This window comes from Micromys minutus (genome assembly GCF_963924665.1).
Source record: "Micromys minutus genome assembly, chromosome: 33".
Lineage (NCBI taxonomy): Eukaryota > Metazoa > Chordata > Mammalia > Rodentia > Muridae > Micromys > Micromys minutus.
Genome location: NC_137968.1, coordinates 6,803,824 through 6,826,968, shown reverse-complemented (window position 1 = coordinate 6,826,968; position 23,145 = coordinate 6,803,824). Strand labels below are relative to the sequence as shown.

General features: G+C 38.5%; 1 protein-coding gene across 2 annotated transcripts in view; it reads right to left on the bottom strand.

Moving 5' to 3' along the window:
* Positions 1-23,145, bottom strand: part of ZFPM2 (zinc finger protein, FOG family member 2) — a gene marked incomplete at its 5' end in the record, with an annotated part of 432,774 nt that overhangs the window by 201,643 nt on the left and 207,986 nt on the right. For both annotated transcript variants that reach the window (XM_080909373.1, XM_080909374.1), the window contains one exon: positions 16,039-16,157. In XM_080909373.1, the coding sequence (XP_080765499.1) occupies positions 16,039-16,157 (119 nt within the window). The remainder of the gene's footprint in view (positions 1-16,038; positions 16,158-23,145) is intronic.

Sequence of the window (23,145 nt, the reverse complement as noted above, 5' to 3'; positions counted from 1 at the left end):
CGTAGACACACAAATCCATATTTCCTTACCTACCTTAAATAAGATGGTATGATAAATGAATGTAACCTGCACATAAACTCCCATAACTGCCAGATGATTTGTGACACTCTTCAAAGACAAATGTTATTTCAATAATTATATGGTATTATTTAAGCAATAGTGACAAGAAAATAAAAAGCTTGGGCACGTTCAGTAAAAATTTTTTTCCCAAATATTTATGATTCTCTGTTATTTGGAAGTTATATTATATGGAAGTTATAGATTGAATGTGAAAGGTGACTCTGGGTTATAGTACATTCTTCGTTTTGCTTTGTTTTCTTTGTAATTTCTCTCATTTTTTTTCTCTTCACCAAATATGTCACATTAATCTGAGTCTTTAAAAAAAATGCTCTAAGTTGCCATGACTATGACTATGAACAACCTTTTAATTTTTAGAGTTTGTGTAGGTCTGCACATGTGCATACTCATACCTGTGTGTATGTGTGTGTATGTGTGTGTGAGTGTGTGTGTATGTGTGTGTGTATGTGTGTGTATGTGTGTGTTATGTGTGTGTGTCTGTGTGTGTGTGAGTGTGTGTGTGAGTGAGTGTGTGTGTATGTGTGTGTGTATGTGTCTGTGTGTGTGTGTGAGTGTATGTGTGAGTGAGTGTGTGTGTATGTGTGTGTGAGTGTGTGTGTGTGAGTGAGTGTGTGTGTATATGTGTGTGTATGTGTGTGTATGTGTGTGTGTATGTGTGTGTGTGAGTGTGTGTGTGTGTGTGTATGTGTGTGTATGTGTCTGTGTGTGTATGTGTATGTGTATGTGTGTGTATGTGTGTGTGTATATGTGTGTGTATGTGTGTGTGTGTATGTGTGTGTGTATGTGTCTGTGTGTGTATGTGTATGTGTGTGTATGTGTATGTGTGTGTATGTGTGTGTATGTGTGTGTATATGTGTGTGTATGTGTGTGTGTATGTGTTTGTGTGAGTGTGTGTATGTGTCTGTGTGTGTATGTGTGTGTGTGAGTGTGTGTGTGTGTATGTGTGAGTGTGTGTGTGTGAGTGAGTGAGTGTGTGATTGTGTGGCCTGAAGAGGGGTGAGATTCTTTGTAGCTGAAGTTACAGATGATATTTAGATGCCCAGTGTGGGTGGGTACTGGGAACAAAATTCTGTTACTTCACAAAAGGAACAAGCTTTCTAAACAGCTGAGTAATTGCTTTATCACCTATAAACACCTTTTTGTCTGACATGTTTACGTGTCTAACTTCTCTACATTTATTTAAGCTTACCTTTTAGTGCACAAACTATAGTGATAACTTAGAAGTATTTCCTTTGGCTGTAATACAAAATAATCCAATTATTAGAAAACATATCAGAAATATTGCTATTCATTATATTGTTATCTTGTGGCAGAAAAGATTGAAAAGTTTATATATATATATATATATATAAACAACTGAGGTATTTTTGGTGAAAGTATTTTAGTTAAAGCATTAAACAGTAAAATAATGATTAATATATTATATTCTACATGCTGTCTTAAAAATATTCATTATGTATGTGTGCACATACTTTCATCCATGCGGTTTCTTTAAAATAATAGATAAAAGTGATGGCTAGAATTCAGATTTATTTAATAACCATACAAGATGTAATTCTGTTTGATGAGAATTCAGACCTCTGTGCCCCTACATTTTAGCAGAGTTCCCGACTTACAGGATATAATAAATACCAAGTCAAGCCTTCCTTTATGAGTCTTATCACAATTATCTAACATAGAAAAAAAAAAGAATAGATTTGACTCATTGAATGGCTGGCCACTGCAGCAAGGAATGACTACAATGAATAATTATAAAAAATGCACATAATAGTTTTGCTCACCTACGATTTCCCTGCCATAAAAGGTGCAAATAGCACAGCACTGTGCAGGCACAGTGAGGAATGTGTGGGGGTCAGGGGTCAGGGGTCAGGGGTCAGGGGTCAGGGGCCAGGGGCCAGGGGCCAGGGGTCAGGGAGGGGCAATTAGGTTGTTAGTATAGTCAGATCTATCTGTGTCCCTATTATAGACTCTTGTATAACCAATGATGAAGGTGTAGTTAACACTAATTTTAATAGATCTTAAGTAACTATGTTTAGGAAACAGAAACAACCACATAAAGAGCGCACAGAATAAATACTATTGTTCATGCTGCTCTCTCCTTCTAGGACTTTCGCAGGGGGAGAAAGTTGACCTTTGAAGGACAGCCATACATCTGTCTTTCCTTCTGTCTTATTTTTGTTTCACAGACAGAGGTGTTTTAACGAAAAGAGCCTGGATTAATGGGAGTGAAACCTATCGACTGAAGCCAGAGAAGCTGACCCTGGAAACCTAAGCATTGGCTGTAATGGTTTCCACCCCCAAGTGAGCACTGGGGACTCTGCAGCGTATCACTCCACGGGGTATGCTGACCATGTGTCCACCCGAGGACCGTTCTGATTGTCCGTTTTTGCATCTTCACTTTTATTCAGAGCCCAGATCTATAACAGAATAAATGCAAGGATCTGTGTCCCGAAGATGCTTAAAGACAAGAGCGTGCTCACTAAGTATCACTTCCCACTAATTTCTCCTATAAATGCTGTTATTGTGCTCTATAAAATAATACTTCTATGTTGCTGGAACGTTATATATGTATTTTTTCTTTTATTGTTAGCGGTATTTTTTTAAGCTGGCCAGGAAACAGCAGCTCTCCCCCTAGAGCTTATTGGAATTCTCTTAGCTGTATGAATTATTTTTGAAACATTTAATGTGTACTTTTTAAATCCAGAGGGAAGAAAATTTACATTTGTCCTCTTTCAAAAATCCCAATAAATAACAAAGGTACATTTAGGCTCCAAAAAAGATTAACTGAACCATATGGGTGTCCAAAAGCCTGCCAAAATGGAATCAGCCTTATAAATGATAGCTTCATATTTCATTTAGCTATAAAATGGGAACCCTACAGTACATAAAACACACTGGTCACTTATTCACAGGTCATGATAGCAATGCCTGAAAACTTTCTCTGCAGATTAAAAATGACCTCATGTGTCCCTGGATCCCTGGAAGAAGGGAAGAAGGGAGGGGAGAGAGAGAAAGAGAGAGTAAGTAAGTGAGTGAGTGAGTGAGAGAGAGAGAGAGAGAGAGAGAGAGAGAGAGAGAGAGAGAGATAGACAGACAGAGACACAGAAAGACAGACAGAGAGACAGACAGAAAGACAGAGACAGACAGACAGACAGAGACAGAGAGGGAGAAAGAGGGAGGGAAGGAGGAGAGAGGGAGACAGAGACAGAGGGAGACAGACACAGAGACAGAGAGAGCTCTATTTTTGTCATTTAACCGAGATTAACTAATCAAAGATGACAGAGCAAATGACTTAAGACAGCACCTTGAACCTTGGCCCCTCTGACAGTCACATAATTTTTTGCCATCAAAATATTTTATTAGAAAAGCTTCAAGAAGCAGCAGAAGGTTTGGCTTGGAACACTTGGGATCCCATTAAAGGGCCTCTGCTGTCTTCCATCGCTTGTCTCGTCCAAAACAGCACACTCTACCCCCACAGAGTCTCTCTAAAGCTATCCAGAATCCTCTTTTCCCTTATCACACTGATACAGACCGGCATCATCCTCAGAGCCTTCTGACAGGGGCTTCAACGACTGGGAGAAAGGGGGAGCACAGAACTGCTCATTGTTTTCTCTCACAAAACCCTGCCACGGGGCGCAGATTAATGCCAAAAAACAGATGACTGCAACCAAGGAAGAACATTTTTCAGAATGCCTCCATGTGATTAATGAAGCAATAGCAGGAACCACTGTGTGACTTTCATCTGGTGCTTGCCTTCCTTAGCCCCTTCTCCTGGAGTATCAACAGATGGGCCACCGCGTGTCCTTCCTTCAGTGGGTGTCAATGGCTGTCTTTCTTTTTTAAGGTCTAAAAGAACGCAACACTTCAATACAAGTAAAACTGCCCAGGTTCCTTTGCTGAAATGTTTACGAAAAAAAAAAAAAAAAAAAAAAAAAAGGCCAAATGGTCTTGCCATGTCTGAACTGAATGCAGATGCTACCATTTTGTCATTGGTGTTCTACCTGAGGAAGATTAATTCTGTATGCACAAAGGTTATGGTCGTCATATTAGCTTACATGGGGATATCACTGAGGACCATTATCTGGATGTCAGTATACCTGAGGCTCCAGGTTCAAGAAAAGAAGTCCCCAAACTTGCAACTTGAACTGGAGTAGCTGGGACTTGATTAGTTAATCTAGGCTAAATGACACACATTTCACATACATACACACACACAGACATACAGAGAGAGAGAGAGAGAGAGAGAGAGAGAGAGAGAGAGAGAGAGAGAGACAGAGACAGAGACAGACAGACAGACAGATGGGGTAAGATTACAGAAAGAAAGATAGACATAGAGATAGAATGAAGAGACAGAGAGTTAGAGACAGAGTCAGAGACAGAGAGAATGAATGCAGGAGAGATTCCTGTCCATATGCTTCTAGGTACAGAGTATTGATGAACAAGTGTCTTGTGACTTCTTAACCAACCTCTGGAACGCCTCTGCTCTTTTGTGCTTTTTTATTCTCCCCCAAGCACGTGTTTCTGTCTGAACCATGATGGCAACATTTGCATTTTTCTATTCTGACCTCCAGAACTCCATAAATCATAACAAAATTAAGAGTTCTAAAACACAAATCTACTTCAATAATAAGCCATATAGGGTAAATTAATTTCTTCTAGTTAGATATCCCCAATCATACACTTGAGAGGTGCTTTTTAAAGCATAAATTCCCTCTAAAAAACACATCGAAGTCAACATCATTCCGGAGAGTACTTTTGAGTGGACATGAGCTTGACTGCTCAACCTTTCTCTTTGTGTTTTCAGTCTCTATTTAGATTCTAAATTCGGTAAATACATACCCTCTTTCCTTTTCAAAGGTGCCTATCAAAAGCCTCGAAAGATTCACAATACCTAATTAATAATTTTGATTAATGTGTATACAAATTGATGTCAGTACATAGAGAAATGCATTCACGGGACCAGAGCTAAAGCTACTGGTTCACTGCCTTCAGAGAGAGGACAGAAATGAAAAGAGGCTGTGTGTACTTCCTGTAGAGTTAAAGGGGTGAAGAATTAAGTCTCTAGTCACAGCTATAATAAAAAGTAATGCAGATTCATATCACGTTACAAGTTGCATACATTCCTAAGTGACTAACTAAATGCATTTAATTTTATACCGTTTTTAGAACAACTGTATGATGTAAGCCTTGGGTCATAACTCTATTTCATAATGGAGAAAACGGAGAGGGTATAGGTTGACATCCGATCAAACGAAACATTGAGTCTTAGCAGGCAAGAGTAGAATTAGGAAATTCTACCCTCATCATGAGCTTTTTCTCACATGCTCCGTCAAACATTTGACCAATACAGTATGTTAGTATATGCTTCTCAATGACCAGAGAAGACTTGACGAAGAAAACTACTTTGAATTTCTAATTCTGATAACATTTTTGTGTAAATTATGCTTCATAAATATTTTTGTTTCTATATTTTAAGGGCGTTTGTGTGTGTGTGTGTGTGTGTGTGTGTGTGTGTGTGTGTGTGTCCGTTCTTTTGCATACCAGAAGAGGATGTTGGATTATCCAAACCTGGAGTTACATACAGTTGTGAGCTGCCCATGTTGGTGCTAGGAACTGAATTTGGACACTCTGGAAGAGCATCCAGTGTTGTGAAATATAGAACCACCTTCCCAGCTCTGCATTTTTAACTCAGTTTGTTCTACCGGCAGAATGAGTATCTACTGCTCACTTTCTGTGAGAATTTATTCACCTATATGAATAAGAACAAACTCTATCTCACTTTCAAAAGGGTTTTTAACTAAAAACATGTTTGATTTTGTTTATGATACCTGTAAGACATAATCTTCTCTCTTCTGTTTAAATTAATTGGATTTTCCTTTGTGATTTCTTTTACTGCTCCTATTATTTGAAACTTCTTCTCTAGACAGAGGTCAAGTAAATACTTATGCAAATTGCCTTTCATACCAGACAGCCTCTGAGATGTCCAGAGATGCCTTCTTTCAGCTGCAAGCTCTGGATGAACTCACTCCCCTTTAGTGTGGCTAGGCCCAAGGAACAGACTTTAGCACAATGATGAGCTGCCCATCTTAAGGTGAGGTTACAAATGCCCCGACCTTCTTCTGCCTTGGACCCTTTTCTTGCCACCTCATTTTCTTGCCCTCATAAATGTGTCGGCCAAGTTGTGAGCTGCCCTGTAGAGATGCTTGCTCACCAGCTCAGGGAGCGAATTAGAAGGCACTCCAGGGAGCTAGAAGCAAAATTCTCCACTAGTTGCACCTTGCAGTGACACCAAAGAACTGGCCACTCATTGCTCTGTCTGCACAGTTGTGACAGTCATGATACCAGTGACACGGGGTAATCAGAAATAGTATTAGAGAAAAAGAGTATAAAAAATAAACTAATACATAAACCACGGGTCTGAATGCACATTCTTAGGTGTTTTATCTAAGGTTTTTTTAATGCATGAATTGCCGATGACTGTTTAGTGAATTATATTATACAAGCAAACAAATCAACACAAATCATTCATTGACAGAATGACCATATACCAGAAGTAGTTGATTGATCTACTAATATAATTAAGGGACTTAGTCAATAAACTTCTTAAAAGTGGAAAGAAAAAACTAGTTTAATGGTATCAGATGTTTAATTCTTACTTCTTCTAAATGAAGGGATATATAATGGCACTCTTTAGAATATTAAAATAAATATCAGAAGTCAGGAAACATAGTCGAGTTCCTCTGGGCCAATAATTTTTGTGAGAAAAACTGAATTCAGCAAGAGTAAAAAAAATTAATCTCAACACCTAACTTAAGAACTTATGGAGGAGAAGGCACTTACAGCTAAACTTGGCAGCCAGACTCCACTGTAGCCACATGGGTGAGAGAACAGACTCCCCAAGACTGCCCTCCCATATCCTCACAAGTAACACATGTGCATGCAATAAGTATAATATGAAACGTGTAAGCACATGCACAGTTCAAAAACAGAAATATTAACCTCCAAAACAGAATGCGTCAATTAGTTTTGTGTGCAAATTTCTAGAACCACCTGATTAAAATTTATGTTGTTCTAACCTTATTCTAAGTGTACCGAAGATGTTCACCTCTTGAACAGCGTGTCTTATGGCCACAGTTTTTTGTAGGAGTGGTGTGGACAGAGTCACAAACTCACCTGCATCAGATAAGCTCTGTATGATGACAAAGTCTGTCCACGTTAGTAGACAAACAGCTAAACTGTAATACCTGGTTCAGGCCACCCTGGGATTTCCTACTGGTCAGTTAGATTAAAAGCAGAGCCTCGTGTGTTAAAAGATCTAGAGTGAATTATTCTTGCAATAGCTTCAATTTGAAAACTAGCTGAAGAACTATAGAATGTGTCATTGCCTATTCTTCCCACAGGTACCATCTTCAAATTACTGAGCATATCATAGTGAATTAAGACCACTGGTGAATCCTCGTGACTCAGAGGGACATCTGCTGTCACCATGCAGAAAACAGGTAAAAGATCACTGTGAAACTGTTTTAAAATATGTAAAACTTAAATCCTTTCAAAACATCAAGTAGAAAAACCTGCAAAAGCATTCTAGCTATAGAAAGGGCACAACACAGTTTTATCCAACGTTTTACATAAACACCTTTCAAAAGTTCTCATCTTTACTTTTTACTTCATAATCCACATTTTTTTTTATAATCCACATTCTTTAATTTCTGTCATGAAGACAACAGAGCGTACTTTGCAATCCATTTCCCCAACATATAGAAAGATAAAAGCCTTTCTCTAGGTAGTCAGGATTTTGTCCATTTGCCTCTTCACATTGAGACCTACAGAATGACGACAGTTCACAACGGAGAGAGGACAGTAGGGGTGGTATCTGTAATGCGACCATTTATGTATGCAGCCCCAGTGCGTGAAACAGAGCAACAGTGCGCATGACAGCTCCCAGTGAAAGCCAGCCTCATCCCTCAGGCTGAACTCGAGGATGAGGTGCTCCTCATCTGCCTCAGTCGCACACATGAACTCCCAACACAGCCTCTCTGATCACATTATCATGATGTGAACAGCTCAACCTCTGAGATATTAATATTCTCAGCAGGATAACACTCACACGTTTCTCAATAACCGTATTCTCAATAATCTTCAATAAAAAGAAATTCTACTTGGGTTTTAGAAAAATACAAGTGATTTCAAATGCAGGGGAAAGAGTGGTGTTTTGTAAAGTATACATCAACAAGTTGAGTCATGCATCCTACCAAAAGTAGAAAAACATGTTAAAGCTTCATGTTTTAAGCCAGGTGTATTGGTATATACTAATAACTCCAACATTACAAAAACTAAGGCAGGAAGAACACAAAATAAGAATTTAAAAGCTAATTATCCCACATGATGAGTTTGAGTTTTGCCTGAACTACATGAGACAGTATATGTTTGTGTGAGTGTAAAATCACAAATTATGACTAACAAGGCATTGTGTCAATGGATTCTCATATTTCAAAATTCTCAGTCAAAACTTCTAGAACTTGGAAAGACTATCACCAGAAAAAAATCATGTCAAAGGAAATAAGGGTAAACATATAGTTCAGCTACACACACACACACACACACACACACACACACACACACACACATACACACACACACACACAAAACCAGAAAACAAAAAACAGAAAACAACAACAACAAAAAAAAAAACCTGTATTTTGGAAAAAGGTAACAGTTATCAGAGAGGGCACAATTTTACCATTTCTGCTTCCAGTCTGAGGTTACTGCCTCCAAAGATGGTCTAATTCCAGTTGCTGTCAACATCATAATGGTGCCTTCATCACCACAGAACCAGTCCCTCCAGATCACTAGACATATGTTTAATCTAGCTTTCTACACAATTCTAAAATGATTCTTTGATGTTTTAGTTTCTTGCTTTCAGACATATATCTATTTTATAGTCTATAATTCCTGGGGCTTCCACACCCGTTTTCTCATTTGACCACTTTGCATCTTTCTCTTAAAACAACAACAACAACAACAACAACAAGAACAACAAAGCCAAAACTGTTCTCACTCTATTTTGGAAAGATGTCATTGCCCAAGGCTCTGACACATTAATTGTCCTCCTTCACATCTTTCTGGGCAGCTTCCCCATTCACTCAGTTCCCATTATTCCCTGAATAGCAGATACGGTATAAGAGAAGCCAGGATCTTGCCCTCCCTATGAGACAAACCTACAACCTCCATCAATAATGTATGTCCCCAATGGTTCCCAAGAGGAAGAGGGTACAATTAAAAAGGTCACAAGTCAGTGCTCTAATAGAACCTAAGGGCACCCTTGAATGAAACTGGCTCAAGCCCAATTAGTGGAATCAGTACATTTGTCTTCTCTTGGAACAACCCTGCTCGTATGGTTCCCATCAATTCAGTATAAATCTGACTGATCTTATCCAAGAAGTTAATAGAAAATGGCTCACAGTGGGAGACTGCCACCTCAGTTTCCAAGCAGAGACAGATGGAATTTCCCAGATGGTTTGTCACTGGAAAGTGAGATGCTGGATGTGACTTCACAGAGAGCATGGTGGAACAGAACACCTTCTTGGCCGGTACCCATGTCCTAGTGAGGGATAAGACTGATTCTCTTGTAAATAGATATTAATTGCCTCCATGGCGCAGCCACTCCCTCCCATCTCAAAGGGCTGACGTTCATCTACATCTATCATGAAATTAGCAGAAGCATACTTCCCCAGTGTGGCAAAGATGAGAAATAGGTGTCGTTGCCCAGTTCCGCTGAAACTTCCTGGAAAGAAGTTGCTTGAGGATCAAATTGGCAAGAGTGAGTCTACAGTGGTAATGGCTGTTAAGTTGGGCAGATGTAGAAATAAATGAATTACTTTTACTAAATAAATAAATGAAGTACTAGACCTGGATCATGAGTCTCTGCTTCTAAGAGAGAAAAAAGAAGAAGAAGAAGAAGAAGAAGAAGAAGAAGAAGAAGAAGAAGAAGAAGAAGAAGAAGAAGAAGAAGAAGAAGAAGAAGAAGAAGAAAAGTAAGAATCTCTCAGTTAAAACTTATTTCCCCATACACACACACACACACACACACACACACACACACACACACACACACACGCTAGCCATTGGCCCTTAGATAAGGGCCTTGGTAAACAATGTGGAAAAGACCCTAATCCTAGTAAAGAGAAAGCAAAGTGAGAATCCTCAGAAGGATTTATCTATTCCAGAGCAAGGGAATTACTGCAAGGAAGAAGGGGTGAGGAGAGGAAACAAAGCATTTCAGCCTTGTTAGGAAAGAAGAGCCTGATACATAGTTATGGGAGAATACAGTATCTACCCTGCCAGGAGCCCCAAGGCAATGCACAGGAATGGGAGTCTCTGTTAGAAAAGCAGTCAACATGGCAAAGTTTAAAAAAAAGAAAAATTAAGGACTGCTTAGGCTGTACCAGTTTAGTTTCTTTTGTGCACTTTAGGATTGGACACATAGACTTAAGGGATCCTGTGATTTAGGGCAGACTCTTGTCTAGGTTTTTAAACAATGAGGAAGACAGAAGGCTGAAAGAGCAACTGAGAGGACAATGTAATAGACCAGAGGCATGCGAGGGATGTATAGGCTACAGAATTGTCACAGACTCCGAGAGAGAGGGATGAGAATATGGATGGAGGCGTTGAAGAACACTGGAAATGGAGAACAGCCTCTAACAGGGAGAGGATGGGGCGTGGTTCCTGAGCAATATAAGGACAGGAATGGTCTACTGTGGGGGAGCAATCACTGGAGAAGGGAGCAATGCAAAAAGAAGGAAGGAAGGGACTCCCTCGCAGAGCCAGACAGGGGCCTGCAAAGCTAAGAACCTAGGTGACTGAAGGCTGGAAGTGAGGAGAAGGGCAGAAAAGCTGTCTGGAAAGACAGAACTAAACATGGCTCATGACTACTGAATTGGAGGAATTTAGCGGGGAAGGCTAGTAGGAAAGGCACACCAAGCAGTGAAGATATGCTATCTCCGAGGAAGCTCCAAAATCCAAGGTTAGAGATTTCGGCTTAAATGTCATTTGTAAATTAGCAGCTGAGGCTTTGCAAGTGGCTATATCCCCACAGGCACTGGGAACAGAGGGAGAAGGAAAGAAAGGCCAGAGGTGTTTTGGGTAACAGGCACAGTTAAATTAAAAAGAGGAGGCTATAAGAGGAGCAAGAAGGAATAGCAACACCAAGGGCTGATGCAAATGAATAATAGTAAAAAGGAAGTTATCATTCACAGTCAGCCCCGCCCCTAAAGAATTTATTGAATGACTATTATGTGCCAATGGTAGTGGTCCAAATGGAACAAGAAAGATTCAACAAATCTCAGTTCTCTAGAGTCAAAGCTTTCATTCATTCGTATACTTCTTTTAAACCTAGTTCGCCGCTGCATCCCTTTTTAGATTTATTGACTTTATTATATAGGTGGATGTGTGTTTTTTCACGCATGTATGTGGGTGGCTGGTGCTCACAATAGTCAGAAAAAGATGTTGAGTCTCCTGGGACTAGTGTCCCATACTGTAGTCAGCCTCCATGCGGGTGCTAGGAACTAAACCCAGTTCCTTTGCAAGGGTAGGTCGAATTTCCACCCTTAATCACTTTATCTTAAAGGGCACCTTTTTATAGCTTTCCCAAAAGTTTACTGTGAGCATGACTCAGGGATAATTAGTTGATTCAGGGATGTCACCTCAGAAAAACTCCACCAGGAATGTGTAAAGTATGGCAGGATGAGAAAACAGGGTCCTAAAAGACGCAGTGTTAAACGAACCGGAGACAAACTTCATTGACCAATTTTAGAGAACAGGGTGGACGAGACCTCGAATTCCACAGAAAACTGAAGAAGCTTTGTTTTTCAGTCAATGTGTACTTATTACTCCTAAAATAAAAACTGCCACTCAAAATATGAAATCTCTAAGAATTTCAGCTTCCCTGGTCTGAACGGAGCTTGCTCTTGAGCTGTCCAGTGTCCACAGATAGATAAACAAACAAACAGACTAGAAAACAGAAACACAAGACTTCCCAGTAAGCAACCACTTTCGCTACAGCCATGGATGCTGGAGAGATACAGGAGTGGATATGCTAACAACAGTATGTGATGGGAAGAAACCGGAGAAAGCTAGCAAAGAATTCGGTTAAAAGTCAATGCCCATAAAGAGATGGAACTTGGGGAGAAGAAACAGAGGCATCTGTCAAATGGGATTATAATGTTGTGGATCAAGAATTGCTAATTCATCTCTGTACCAAATTTCAATGGTAATGGTTACTGTGAAACTTTGATGAAATTTAATGTAAGCATTGTTTTATTATTAGGTCAATAGCAGGAACCCTTCAGATATGCATTGCCTGTTTGAAGAATTTAATGTCACAAATGAAAACCAAACAATTTTCTATTCTGATTGAGCAGAATGAAATGAGATTTTTCTGTCAATTTTCATTTTTTTTTAAAAAAAAATTCATCAGGGCACAATGAGTTTAATATTATATGGCAATATGGGACTTTGTATATGTGTTCTCTTTAATTAAGGGTGCACAGAGAATTATTCCAGAAGTTGACTGAACCCACTCAAATAGCTAGCTGCAAACAGTGGATGTGTTCACAACCAGAAAGTATAAATGTCACTGAAATTCTAGACACTCAGCCTTTTTAATTAGCATTGGGCTTCGATTATATTAGTCACTGCCATGGACTAATATTGATGAAAGGTTTAGCTTATCACGAAGATCATTGTACTTGGAAGGATATAAAAAAATTACCAAAGGCGTAGTACATACATACTCTCTCTCTTCAGGGCAGATATTGGTCAGAATTTATAGTGACTTAAAAGACTACTCCGCCGCTAGTCCTTTCTATTATTAATCAATAAAGCCATAAGAGAAAAAGTCCTAAGACTTCCAAAAGCACCAATATAAGAAACCACATGTGCACTTTATGTTATTGGGTAGTGTTGCAGCAGAAATATTGGAATTGCTAAGCAGCTCTTGAGGGTACACTGTTACAAGCCAGAAGGGAAACGCTCAAGATGTCATAGACGTTTGAAACCCTGAGCTTATTAATTTAATGTGTTAACTCAGAGGCTGTTTGAAACTAGGATTAATGTTTAAATTGAAGAAACTCTGGACAGAGGAAATAAGTCCCCACAACATACCTTCACTACTCCAGACACAGCGAAATGACAGCCTGGACTTCAACGTTACCAAGGACTCTTCTAGGTCTCAATTTACCAACCCACAGTGGCAATTTTGGACTTACAAAGCCCCCTTCTTGCCTAACGCAAATTCTTATAACCAATCTCTGTACTCAGACACATCCTGTTGGTTTTGTTTATATGCAGAATCATAATCACTTGGCAAAGAGTAAACTTAAACATGTAATGTCTCTAAATACCATAGACATGTTACATATTACTCTGGGACAGGCTCTGTAAAGCTCTTAATGTGTTGCATTGCAAGAGATCCATTTGTGTATAAGACAGGTGAGCACCAAGAACAAATATCTGTTGATACTTCATGATCGCTTCTTCAGTCCCATAAAATCCTTAGAAGCCCAGTCGTATAATCTTTACATTATAGACAACATTTCTGAGATTGCAATTTTGGCTGTACTATTAAACAATGTCTCAGAAACTAATTATTTAACTTACTGAAGTCTACCTCTTTCCCACTGTAACACTTTATTCCAGAGATAAGTATTGTTTTCTCACATGTAAAGTATCGCTGGCCCAATACATGCATTTACAATGCTGCTGCTGCTACTATCAAACCTTTACAGCATGAAGAATCTACCAAGATAAGAAGCTATTGGTAAGAAAAAATCTATTTATATATTCAGTCCTTCATATTATTACAAGAATAACCTCTCACCTCATCAGTTTCTGTGTTTTTCCCTATACAGAGGTATATGTTTCTCAAAATACCATCTATACATACAAATGCCTGGGCTGCAAAGGCTTACCACAGAAGGTGGAATATTATTAATGTACTTCAAGTTGGAGACTTGAAAAATATAAAAAGACTTTGACATCTGGCATGGTGACTCAATTAATTACTGTGTTGGATTAATTAGTGTGCTGAATCTCTTGAGCCAACAGCATGAGCATTAGGAGAGAAACATTACATTGGTTGACAAACAAGTAGCTTAAAGGAGTGTTCTAATTCAAATTTGACTCAAAGTTGTGTAATGAAGGGTTAGTAAGCTATATACGTTTGTGAAGGAAAAATTTATCTTCATCTTATGGAAAAGATATTGAAGTCATGTCCAAATTCTAAAGATGCAATAAGAATGCATAAATATTTGACTAATTAAAACTGTTAGGTAGTCTAAGTACCATAGACAACATTTTGTCCAAATTGAAACAAATGTTTCTTTTATTTTAAGCCATGCTAAAAATATTCTATAGATATTCTACTGAGACTACATTGGAAGACTTAGACATTCTTAAAGATTAAAAAACAAACTTAAAAATTCTGGAATCAATAGCCCGAACGTTTTATCTTCTCCTCTATGAAACCCCAAACTGAAATACGAACTTTTAGGATAGACAAAGGAACTAATCAATCTTCAATTTTATATACTCCTGCCTAATAAACATTGTCTATGTAATCAGCATGCTAATGTAGTAGGACAGCTTACATATAACGATAAAGTCTGACTATGTTCTGGAAGAGAAAATTTTTTCAAGAAAAAAATTTTAAAAGTATGCTTTAGTAAAATATCTAAATTTCATAATTAGAAAGATGTTGCTTACAGATAATTGGAGTTTTAAACTCTCAGAAGTATAAACTGACTCAGAAAGTCATTGTTATAGGGAATTATGTGCAACAGCTGATCTTCTCCAGCCAAACACTCATTTGCCTCACATAGTAGCAAAAATATTGAACCCTTCAAGTAAAAACTGCATCGTTCACGTATTAAATATGCTACAACATAGCTTTTGGAATGGCAGAGAAGTGTTAAGGCCACCACAGTTACACCTTCACAGGTAGGTTTATTTTTCATACATCATAGTTTGACAGATTGTAAAACATCAGGAAACTAACACCCTGTATGTATATGTATGTACATATATATATATATATATATATATATATATATATATATGTACATATATATGTAAATACATATATATGAAACTACCACCCTGTATGTATATATATGTACATATATATAGTGTGTGTTAATATAAAGATTAGTAGAATGTTTCATTTTAATATCAATAGGGCTTTTATATAAAAGATAGGAAAACTTCACTAGTTCATAAATGAAATACAGGTGTCATTTCAATGATAGCAAACTACTGACCAGATGTCGGAGAAATAATGAAACATTGTGGCGGCATCCGGTGGCAGTTTTCTATATGATTGTTCTCTTGGTTCTCAGATGTCAGTCAAGCAATGTTAGAGAACAAGTAGCCACACCTACATGAGATGTGAGACTGACATGTCTACCTCTTGCCTTTTGTACCTTTTAGTGGTTTGAGAAATCAGCTATCCATTTAGTAACAAATAGGTGACTTTTCTGACCTCAGAACTTTCATAAAAATGTGAACATAATTTATAATGCTGGTCGCGGACCCTTGCCCTGACTGTGACAGGAAATATTATGGAAGGATAGCAAAGGTGTTCATTTCTTATTCTTTATGTAGACCTATCATTTGTGCCTTCTCACAAAAATAAAGATCAATGCACAGTGTGAACAAACTAAGTCTGGCTAAGCAGATACAGCAGAGAGCTGATAAGTCACCTCACTAGTCAACCATGTGACATGATTAAGTTCTTTCTTGTGGGATGATTCATTGTAGTGATCAGAGACACACCATCAGAAGATGTTTTGAAATCCACAGAATCAACAACAACAAAACCAACCATTTCTTCCTGAAATTTAACTGGGAAGCAAACAGGGATCGATTGACAAATGAGAAATCAAACATCTTAGAAGGTCCACATACCAAGGAATTATTGTTCAAGTCCATCTTCCCAGCAAAAGGGCCCCAGGTCGTTCCCACCGGAAGCTGCTGCCGGCTTTGAATCTTCCTTTCCCCATCTCTCTGAAACATTTCTAGCTCTCCTGCAGAGGCGAGAACACAGGTGATCAGAACTCTTAAACAGGCATCCTAACAGTAGGCACCCGGTTTACATTTGCTCTACACATCCAATGTTTTGGGGATTTATAAAGGAAAATTAAGTACATTTCCCTGAAAAAACAACTCTCCTTGGGATTCTTCAAAGAACAAGTGTAAAGCATCCAGACTCAGTCCAGTTTCTTTTCTGCAATTCCCACACTCAGTATCCATTACAGTTTTCCTTAAAAGGCAAAATTTCCTTGGAAAGCCATGATCTAATGCCAAAACAGGAAGAGGACTTTGGAGAATGAACGATGGGTAAAACTCTTCTACTGACTCAAACATTTGAAGAACAGTCACCTCAAGAGTTTCTAATAGCATTTGACAATCTTTTTGGATTATTAATAGTTTTGACAGATAAAATAAGTACACATAAAATGAAGAATGGTCCTTCTTTTTCTCTTATAAAAACTGTTTTGGTTCTCTCTCTCTCTCTCTCTCTCTCTCTCTCTCTCTCTCTCTCTCTCTCTCTCCCCCTCCCTCCCTCTCTCCATCCCTCCCTCCCACCCCCCCTCTCTGTCCATTCAAGACTATAGTCTTCCTATACCAGAGAAACTAAATACATCAAAATCATTAAAGGAAAACAAAATAAAAATAAAGATAATATGTACATCTTATAGACTGTGAATTAACTGAATATTTGGTTAATTGATAAGTTACTATAAAAAATAAATGACTAAAGTCTAAATGGCTTAAACATGGTTTAAGATAACCAGGAATTCTCACTACAGAATTAGGGATGTGATCATTATTTTTACCCTTAGAGTGCTGTTGTGTCATTCTAAGACACTGCATCATCCTTAGAGTTTACTCTCTTATGTTGGCATTTCCTCTTGGCCCGTGCAACGAATAAGAATGAGGAATTATTAAATAAAGAGTAAAAAGCCATGCAGATTAGAAAACAGGAAAAAAAATCAAAGTTGAACTCAGTATATGCCACTACAATGGTGTCTAGAAGTCACATATTTATGTAGCATAAGGAACATGGTATGGGGGACAGTTTCCAAGTCCAGGTGTGTAAAAGCAAGCTATCAAACTGTAACCAGTGATACTGCACCCCTACCCCCCTCTTTATTGATTAAATATCAGCATCATCTTTTGTGGTGTTATTATTGCCTGTTTCCTAAACTGTAACAAAATTCACAACCCCTTTCTATACTAAAACCTAGCACAGGGCTTAAATGTTTCCATCATGAAGTACAAATTCATCCATGTCTCTGAAAGGAAGTCGAGGATACTTTCATGTTTCTACACTTAGGGACTGTTTTTCCACAGCCCCTCTCCTCACACCCTCCCCTTGGCTGATTTAAGAATGAAAGACCTGATCACGTCAAGATCTATAGGCATCCTTCAATGTGTTCTATAAGAACAGAATCACCAACAATGAAGAATATAAATGCAGATTTAAAGACAGTTTTATGAAAATATCCTGATGGCAAATAACATGCTAAACTCTGGAGCTTGTGTGGAATTTGATACGTAACGGTATCTTTTTAGTATTATTATTGGCATGTGGAATAACAGACCCAATTCTGAGATTTTTTTTTCCTTAAAGAGTTTTAAATCCTTGCACAATACTTTTGATTAATACATTGGAATGAGCAGGTGTCTCTGGGAAATTCGTCAAAGACAAAGCAAAGCTAGCAACCCCCATTTTCAAAGCAAGGACTTTACCAATGGCGTCGTGTCCTGGAGCTCAGCTAGCAATCTATTTTAATGTCAAAAAAATATTGTATAGAAAACGCCTTTCAATTTATGCATATCAATGTGTTTCAACCTTTAAGGATAATTTTTGCATTTGCAGAGAAAATATTTAATTTCTCTCAGAGAAGAATTCCAAAAGTTTTCCAACAGTTAACATTTAAATAATGCCTTCATCTGAAAATTAAGAATTTTCATTTCTACAGAAGGACGATGTCCAGATGAATTTGCTTATGTTTATACATTTTTTAAAAGCCATCATTTTTAAGCGATAACGGAGGAATCATGAACATCTTTGGAAAGTAATTCATCCTGTCTTCCTGCTTTGGACACATTTCATTTGGAAAGGACTCAGCCTTAGTCAAACAGTGACTCTTATCTACACCCGTGGCTTAGCCATCAGGACTGTCTTTAATGGAATAAGAACTAGAAACTTAGGCCAGATCATAAAGTAATATGCAAATACCCCTATGTTGTCAGATGTCTCTGGCTATGTATTAAAAGGTTAAACAGAGCAAAAATACTTTGTGTGTTCTTAAAAACCCAGTGTCTGTCTCAGCTCTCAACACAACCTCCTCCCCCCACTTCATTAGACAAGGAGGAGTGTACCACTCTCCTCTCTTGCTTGCTGAGAAACTACTTTGAAATTTTTGGGAACTCCTTGATGGGAAAAAAAATAGCTTCAAAATAAACCATTTATTTGTAACTGTGTTTTTAAAAAGCCACAGGATAGCACAAGGTACTAATATATATTTGGTACCAAGAGGTAGCAAAGATATGATATCAATGACTGGAAATTATATTTGCCTTACATGTTGCTTAAGAGTAAGATATTTTAATTATTTTAAGTATTTTTGTTATAACGAAAGAAATGGGTTTTATGGTAATTTTTATATCATATCCAAAAACAAAATAAAACAAAACATAAAAAACCTGTATCTCTTCACTTGCAAGGAATATTCTCCCAATAGCATCATTTTTGGTTGGTTTCAGTGTTTTTTGTTCATTTTTTTATTTATTCACTTTACATACTGATCCCTACCCCCTCCTTCTGGATCCCCTTCACAAATTCCCTTCCCCTTCACCTCCCCACCTGCTCTGAGATGCTGCACCTCTCCTGGGTATCCCGCTACCCTGGCCCATCCTTTCTATGTAGGACTAGGCACATCCTCTTCTTCTGAGGCCATACAAAACAGTGCCAATAGGAGACCCACATTGAGACTGCGCTGCACATCTGACACATAATTGAAGGGCGTTAGTTCCAGCCTATATATGTATTTTGCTTGGTGGTTCAGTCTCTGCAAGCCCCCAAGTGTTCAGGTTAGCTGACTCCACCAGTCTTCCTCTGTCCCCTCAATCCTTCTCCCAACTCTTCCAGAAGTATCCCCAAGCTCTGTCCAATGTTTAGCTCTGGGTTAATAGGCATTATGTGAAATATTAGTTCACTAAAAGCAAGGTGTGTTTTATCCCAATTTGTCCAATAACCAATGAATGGTCCTTAAAAAATTCTTTGTACAATAAAAAGTAGCCCTCACTACTGAGTAAGGTGTCTTCCAACCCTTCCAACCCAACATAGCGGCCCATGTTAACTAAATTTATTTTCCCGGGCTTTCTCGGGCTCAATTCTTTATTCATTCACTCATTCATTCTACAATTATGATTTGATATCTATCTCTTAAACACTAGACCAAAGGGAAGGCTCCATCAACAAACACCATATGCCCGAGCCAGGAACCTGATGGAAGCTGGATGGTCTGGATAGTGAAAGACTGAACTGAGTTGTTATCAATATTTTAATTGGAGACAAATTTAAGGATGGAATTCAGGTTTTCAATTTGGGAGCACCGACTTCTTGGCCACGTGCCTTTGGAGATGCTGAGGGGTCACTCAACGATTTGGTGGAAGAAGGGATCACACACTTTATGAAAATAATGGCCGGGGCTGAGGTGAAGTTCACATCTCCAGAAAGAAGGGATTAGTGTGGAATGAAAGGCTCAAGAAGGGTTCTGTACTGGATGGTGAATGAGTCATTGGAATATTATGGCAGCCGTGGGAAGTTATTTCACGCGTTGACTTTCAGTTGCTGCCCTGTATATCAAAAAGCAGTAATGATTGTTACGCAAAGAGCCTAACAAATGTTCAGAACGTCACCAAATGATTACCCAATGCCCACCAGCGGATGGAGTCCCATCTTTCTCCGTCTCCTCTATCCAAAATCACTTCATATTTTAGTTATCTTCCTCCTGGTAACTCCCAGGTTTGCCTTTCTTATCAGAAGATTTCAGGTTTTTGTCAACTCTGACTAAGTGACAGACCGGCTCCCGTTGCTGGCACCATCGTTGCCAGGATAAGCTTATTAAAATTCCACTAATCTTTTGGACAAGATCTTGCAGTCACTCGCTTTTGACCTCTGAAAGGGAGGGTCTCTACCAAGACCTCACTCCTGGTGATGCCTAGCAAAGGGGTCAGCTGCATTGATGACTTTGTTCATCCCACAGAGAGGACCTTCTTCCTTATCACCCCTCCTTCCTCTCCCCTGCTCTGAGCCTACCCTGTTCTGGGAATTGTTACTGATAGCCAGTAAACACCCAGCATGCTTTTGTCTTACGAGACCCTATTAATGTTGCATGATCAAGCAGGAAAGCTTTTCCTTCATGACGTTTCTTTGAACTCAAAACCTGAATTATTCCCTCATATTCCCACTGCGTTCAAAGTCTATTTAATTATTCCTGTGTTTTCTTCACTATTTCTTTTACCTCAACAAAGAGATGAACGGGTGGATCCAGAGTTCTAAAATGTCTATGTCTAGGTAGACAATGCTTTTTGGTGTGTGGTACTTTCAAAACTGAAATAGAACAAAATTAATTATGTATATATTTTCATCATATAATAGGTGTCAATTGTAGGGCATTGAAAGTTAACTTTCATAGCAGACAAGATTGTCTTACTGTGTTTCTTTTTTCTTTCTTTCTTTTTTTTTTTTTTTGACGTTCACATGTTCTCTTTGATCAGACTCCTACCGCTTTCATGGACACACCTCATGTGAGAAAGATAGAGATAACAGAAAAATGATGCCTTTATTTCTGTCTCCTTTATATTTTTGTAGCTGTTCTTCAAAACAAAGCCTTTATTTTTTTAACGTACTGTGTAGGTTCACAGAAAGTATCTGAGACACTTAGGACGCTCTAATCAATTTTGGTAAAAGATAATATTGTTAGTGCTAAGGGCTGTTTCCCTTATCTTCTTGATAATGCATACTTTTAAACGTCTGTGATTACTCAAAGGCTTATGATAGCTCCACTTTAAAAAAAAAAAAAAAAAAAAAAAAAAAAGCTAAGTCAAACCACTACTAAACACCCCACAGCTTTCAAAATATCAACCCAGTCTTAGGGCTAAATAAAATAAATTGACCAGTGGAAAAAAATAATTTCAGCCACCAGAAATGACCTCAAATCTTTTTCAGTGAAGGAGCTTTCAATTGCTTCCTCTCTTAAAAGCATCTCTTAATATGCCTCTTTAGAAACAAAGTCTATAAAAATAGTAGTATACAAAAGAAGAGAGAGGTGTAGGAGTTTCAACATCACTATTCACAATCAGCTGAATTCAGCTCCACCTAAATCCTGCATTAAGGCGGTAACACAAGCATATACGGTATTTTACTTAACATCTCCTAACCGTGGGCTCAGCTTTCATTAAGGTGGGGATTTCAAGTAAGTGAGATGATAGAAGATCCTATTTCATTTGCTGAAAATAAACTCAGGATTGGTTTCAACTTAGTTTTAAATACATAACCAAATTTCAAAGCAGACCACACGAATTGGCTTGTAATGTTTATCAGGCCTCACTAGAGCAGAAGGCTATATAGCTTCAGAACCCATATTTATATTTGCTTCATGGTTGGAAAACATTATACATCATGGTATCAAACATGGACAGCCCTGAAGTCATGCTGAGTTCAAAAAGCGGGCAAAGATCCCGAGACATTTTCAAAGTCAGCCAAGGTGGCGAGAGGATGACGATGCTCTTTGCTATTTTATGGTTTAACCATTTGACAGCTGCCTGCCAGACACACAAGAAGGTTAGGACATTTTGCTGTTGGCTGTCTACAAAGCCAAACCAGAGTCGCGCCACCCAACTGTTTCATCAGGCACTAATAACCCATGTGCCATCTTCCTGCTAAGACAAACAGCTCCATTTCTTTCATGCTACATTGATGCATTCCTGAGCACTGTTTGACTCCATAAATGATAGTGGCTAGACTATGGCAACAAATTGCCATATAAGGAGAGCTTTTCTAATCCCCTGTCTCAATTTTTTGAGTCATACAGTCACAACACACACTAAACCACTGTTTGGAGCATAAACGTGAAATACGACATTCCCTATACAAGTGCTCCAGTCAAACTCTGATAAATCAGCCTGGCCAAGTAGTGATCTTATCCTTTCTGACTCGTTAATAAATCGAACCTTGTAAGTTCCTACTGTTGGAAGTTGTCACTAAGTGAAATTGTGACCTTATCCGGCACATGAACTTATCCTGCTGACAACTACATTTATTGTGAGGATAAGAGGGGGGGTATAAAGTACAAAAAAAAAAGAAAAAAGGAAAAAAATGAGATATTTGATAATTCTGATCTTAGCCATATGAAACTCTAACAGATGGGATCTTTGTGATGGTCCATTCATGATTTGCCAAAGATGAGTCTATGTAGAGAAAAATGCCCACCCATGATAAGATTGTAGAGCCACACACATGGTGTTGAAAGTGCATGGGGCGGTTCTGGGTGGTAGAAGCCAATTCATAGCTATTAGTCTATCACAGAAAACTCTGAATTAGCCTGTCACTGCGCTGCAGACAATGGTGGCGGTAAAAGGAAAACTGTAAAGGCACCCACATTTTTCTAAAAATCCACAGCAACTCAAATCACCGTGTTTCTCAAGGATGCAAACCACCGTTTCCTCGGGTCAAGGCTCCTGGAAAGTTATCAGAAGGTGTCAATGTGTGCAAATCTTTTAGGGAGAAAATTATTGAAGAATGCTTATGAAATGGTGTGTGCATTGCAAACCTGGGTAATTTCTACCGTATTACTTTGAATGGCTTTGAGAATTAATTCTAAGGCAAGGCTTCTGTGGGAAAGGCCACTGGAAACGGCCGCTTATAATTTTCATCTTTCTGAAAAAGGGGGAAGAGGTCAAACGTGGGTACAGGAAATAGTATTGCTTGTGATTCAC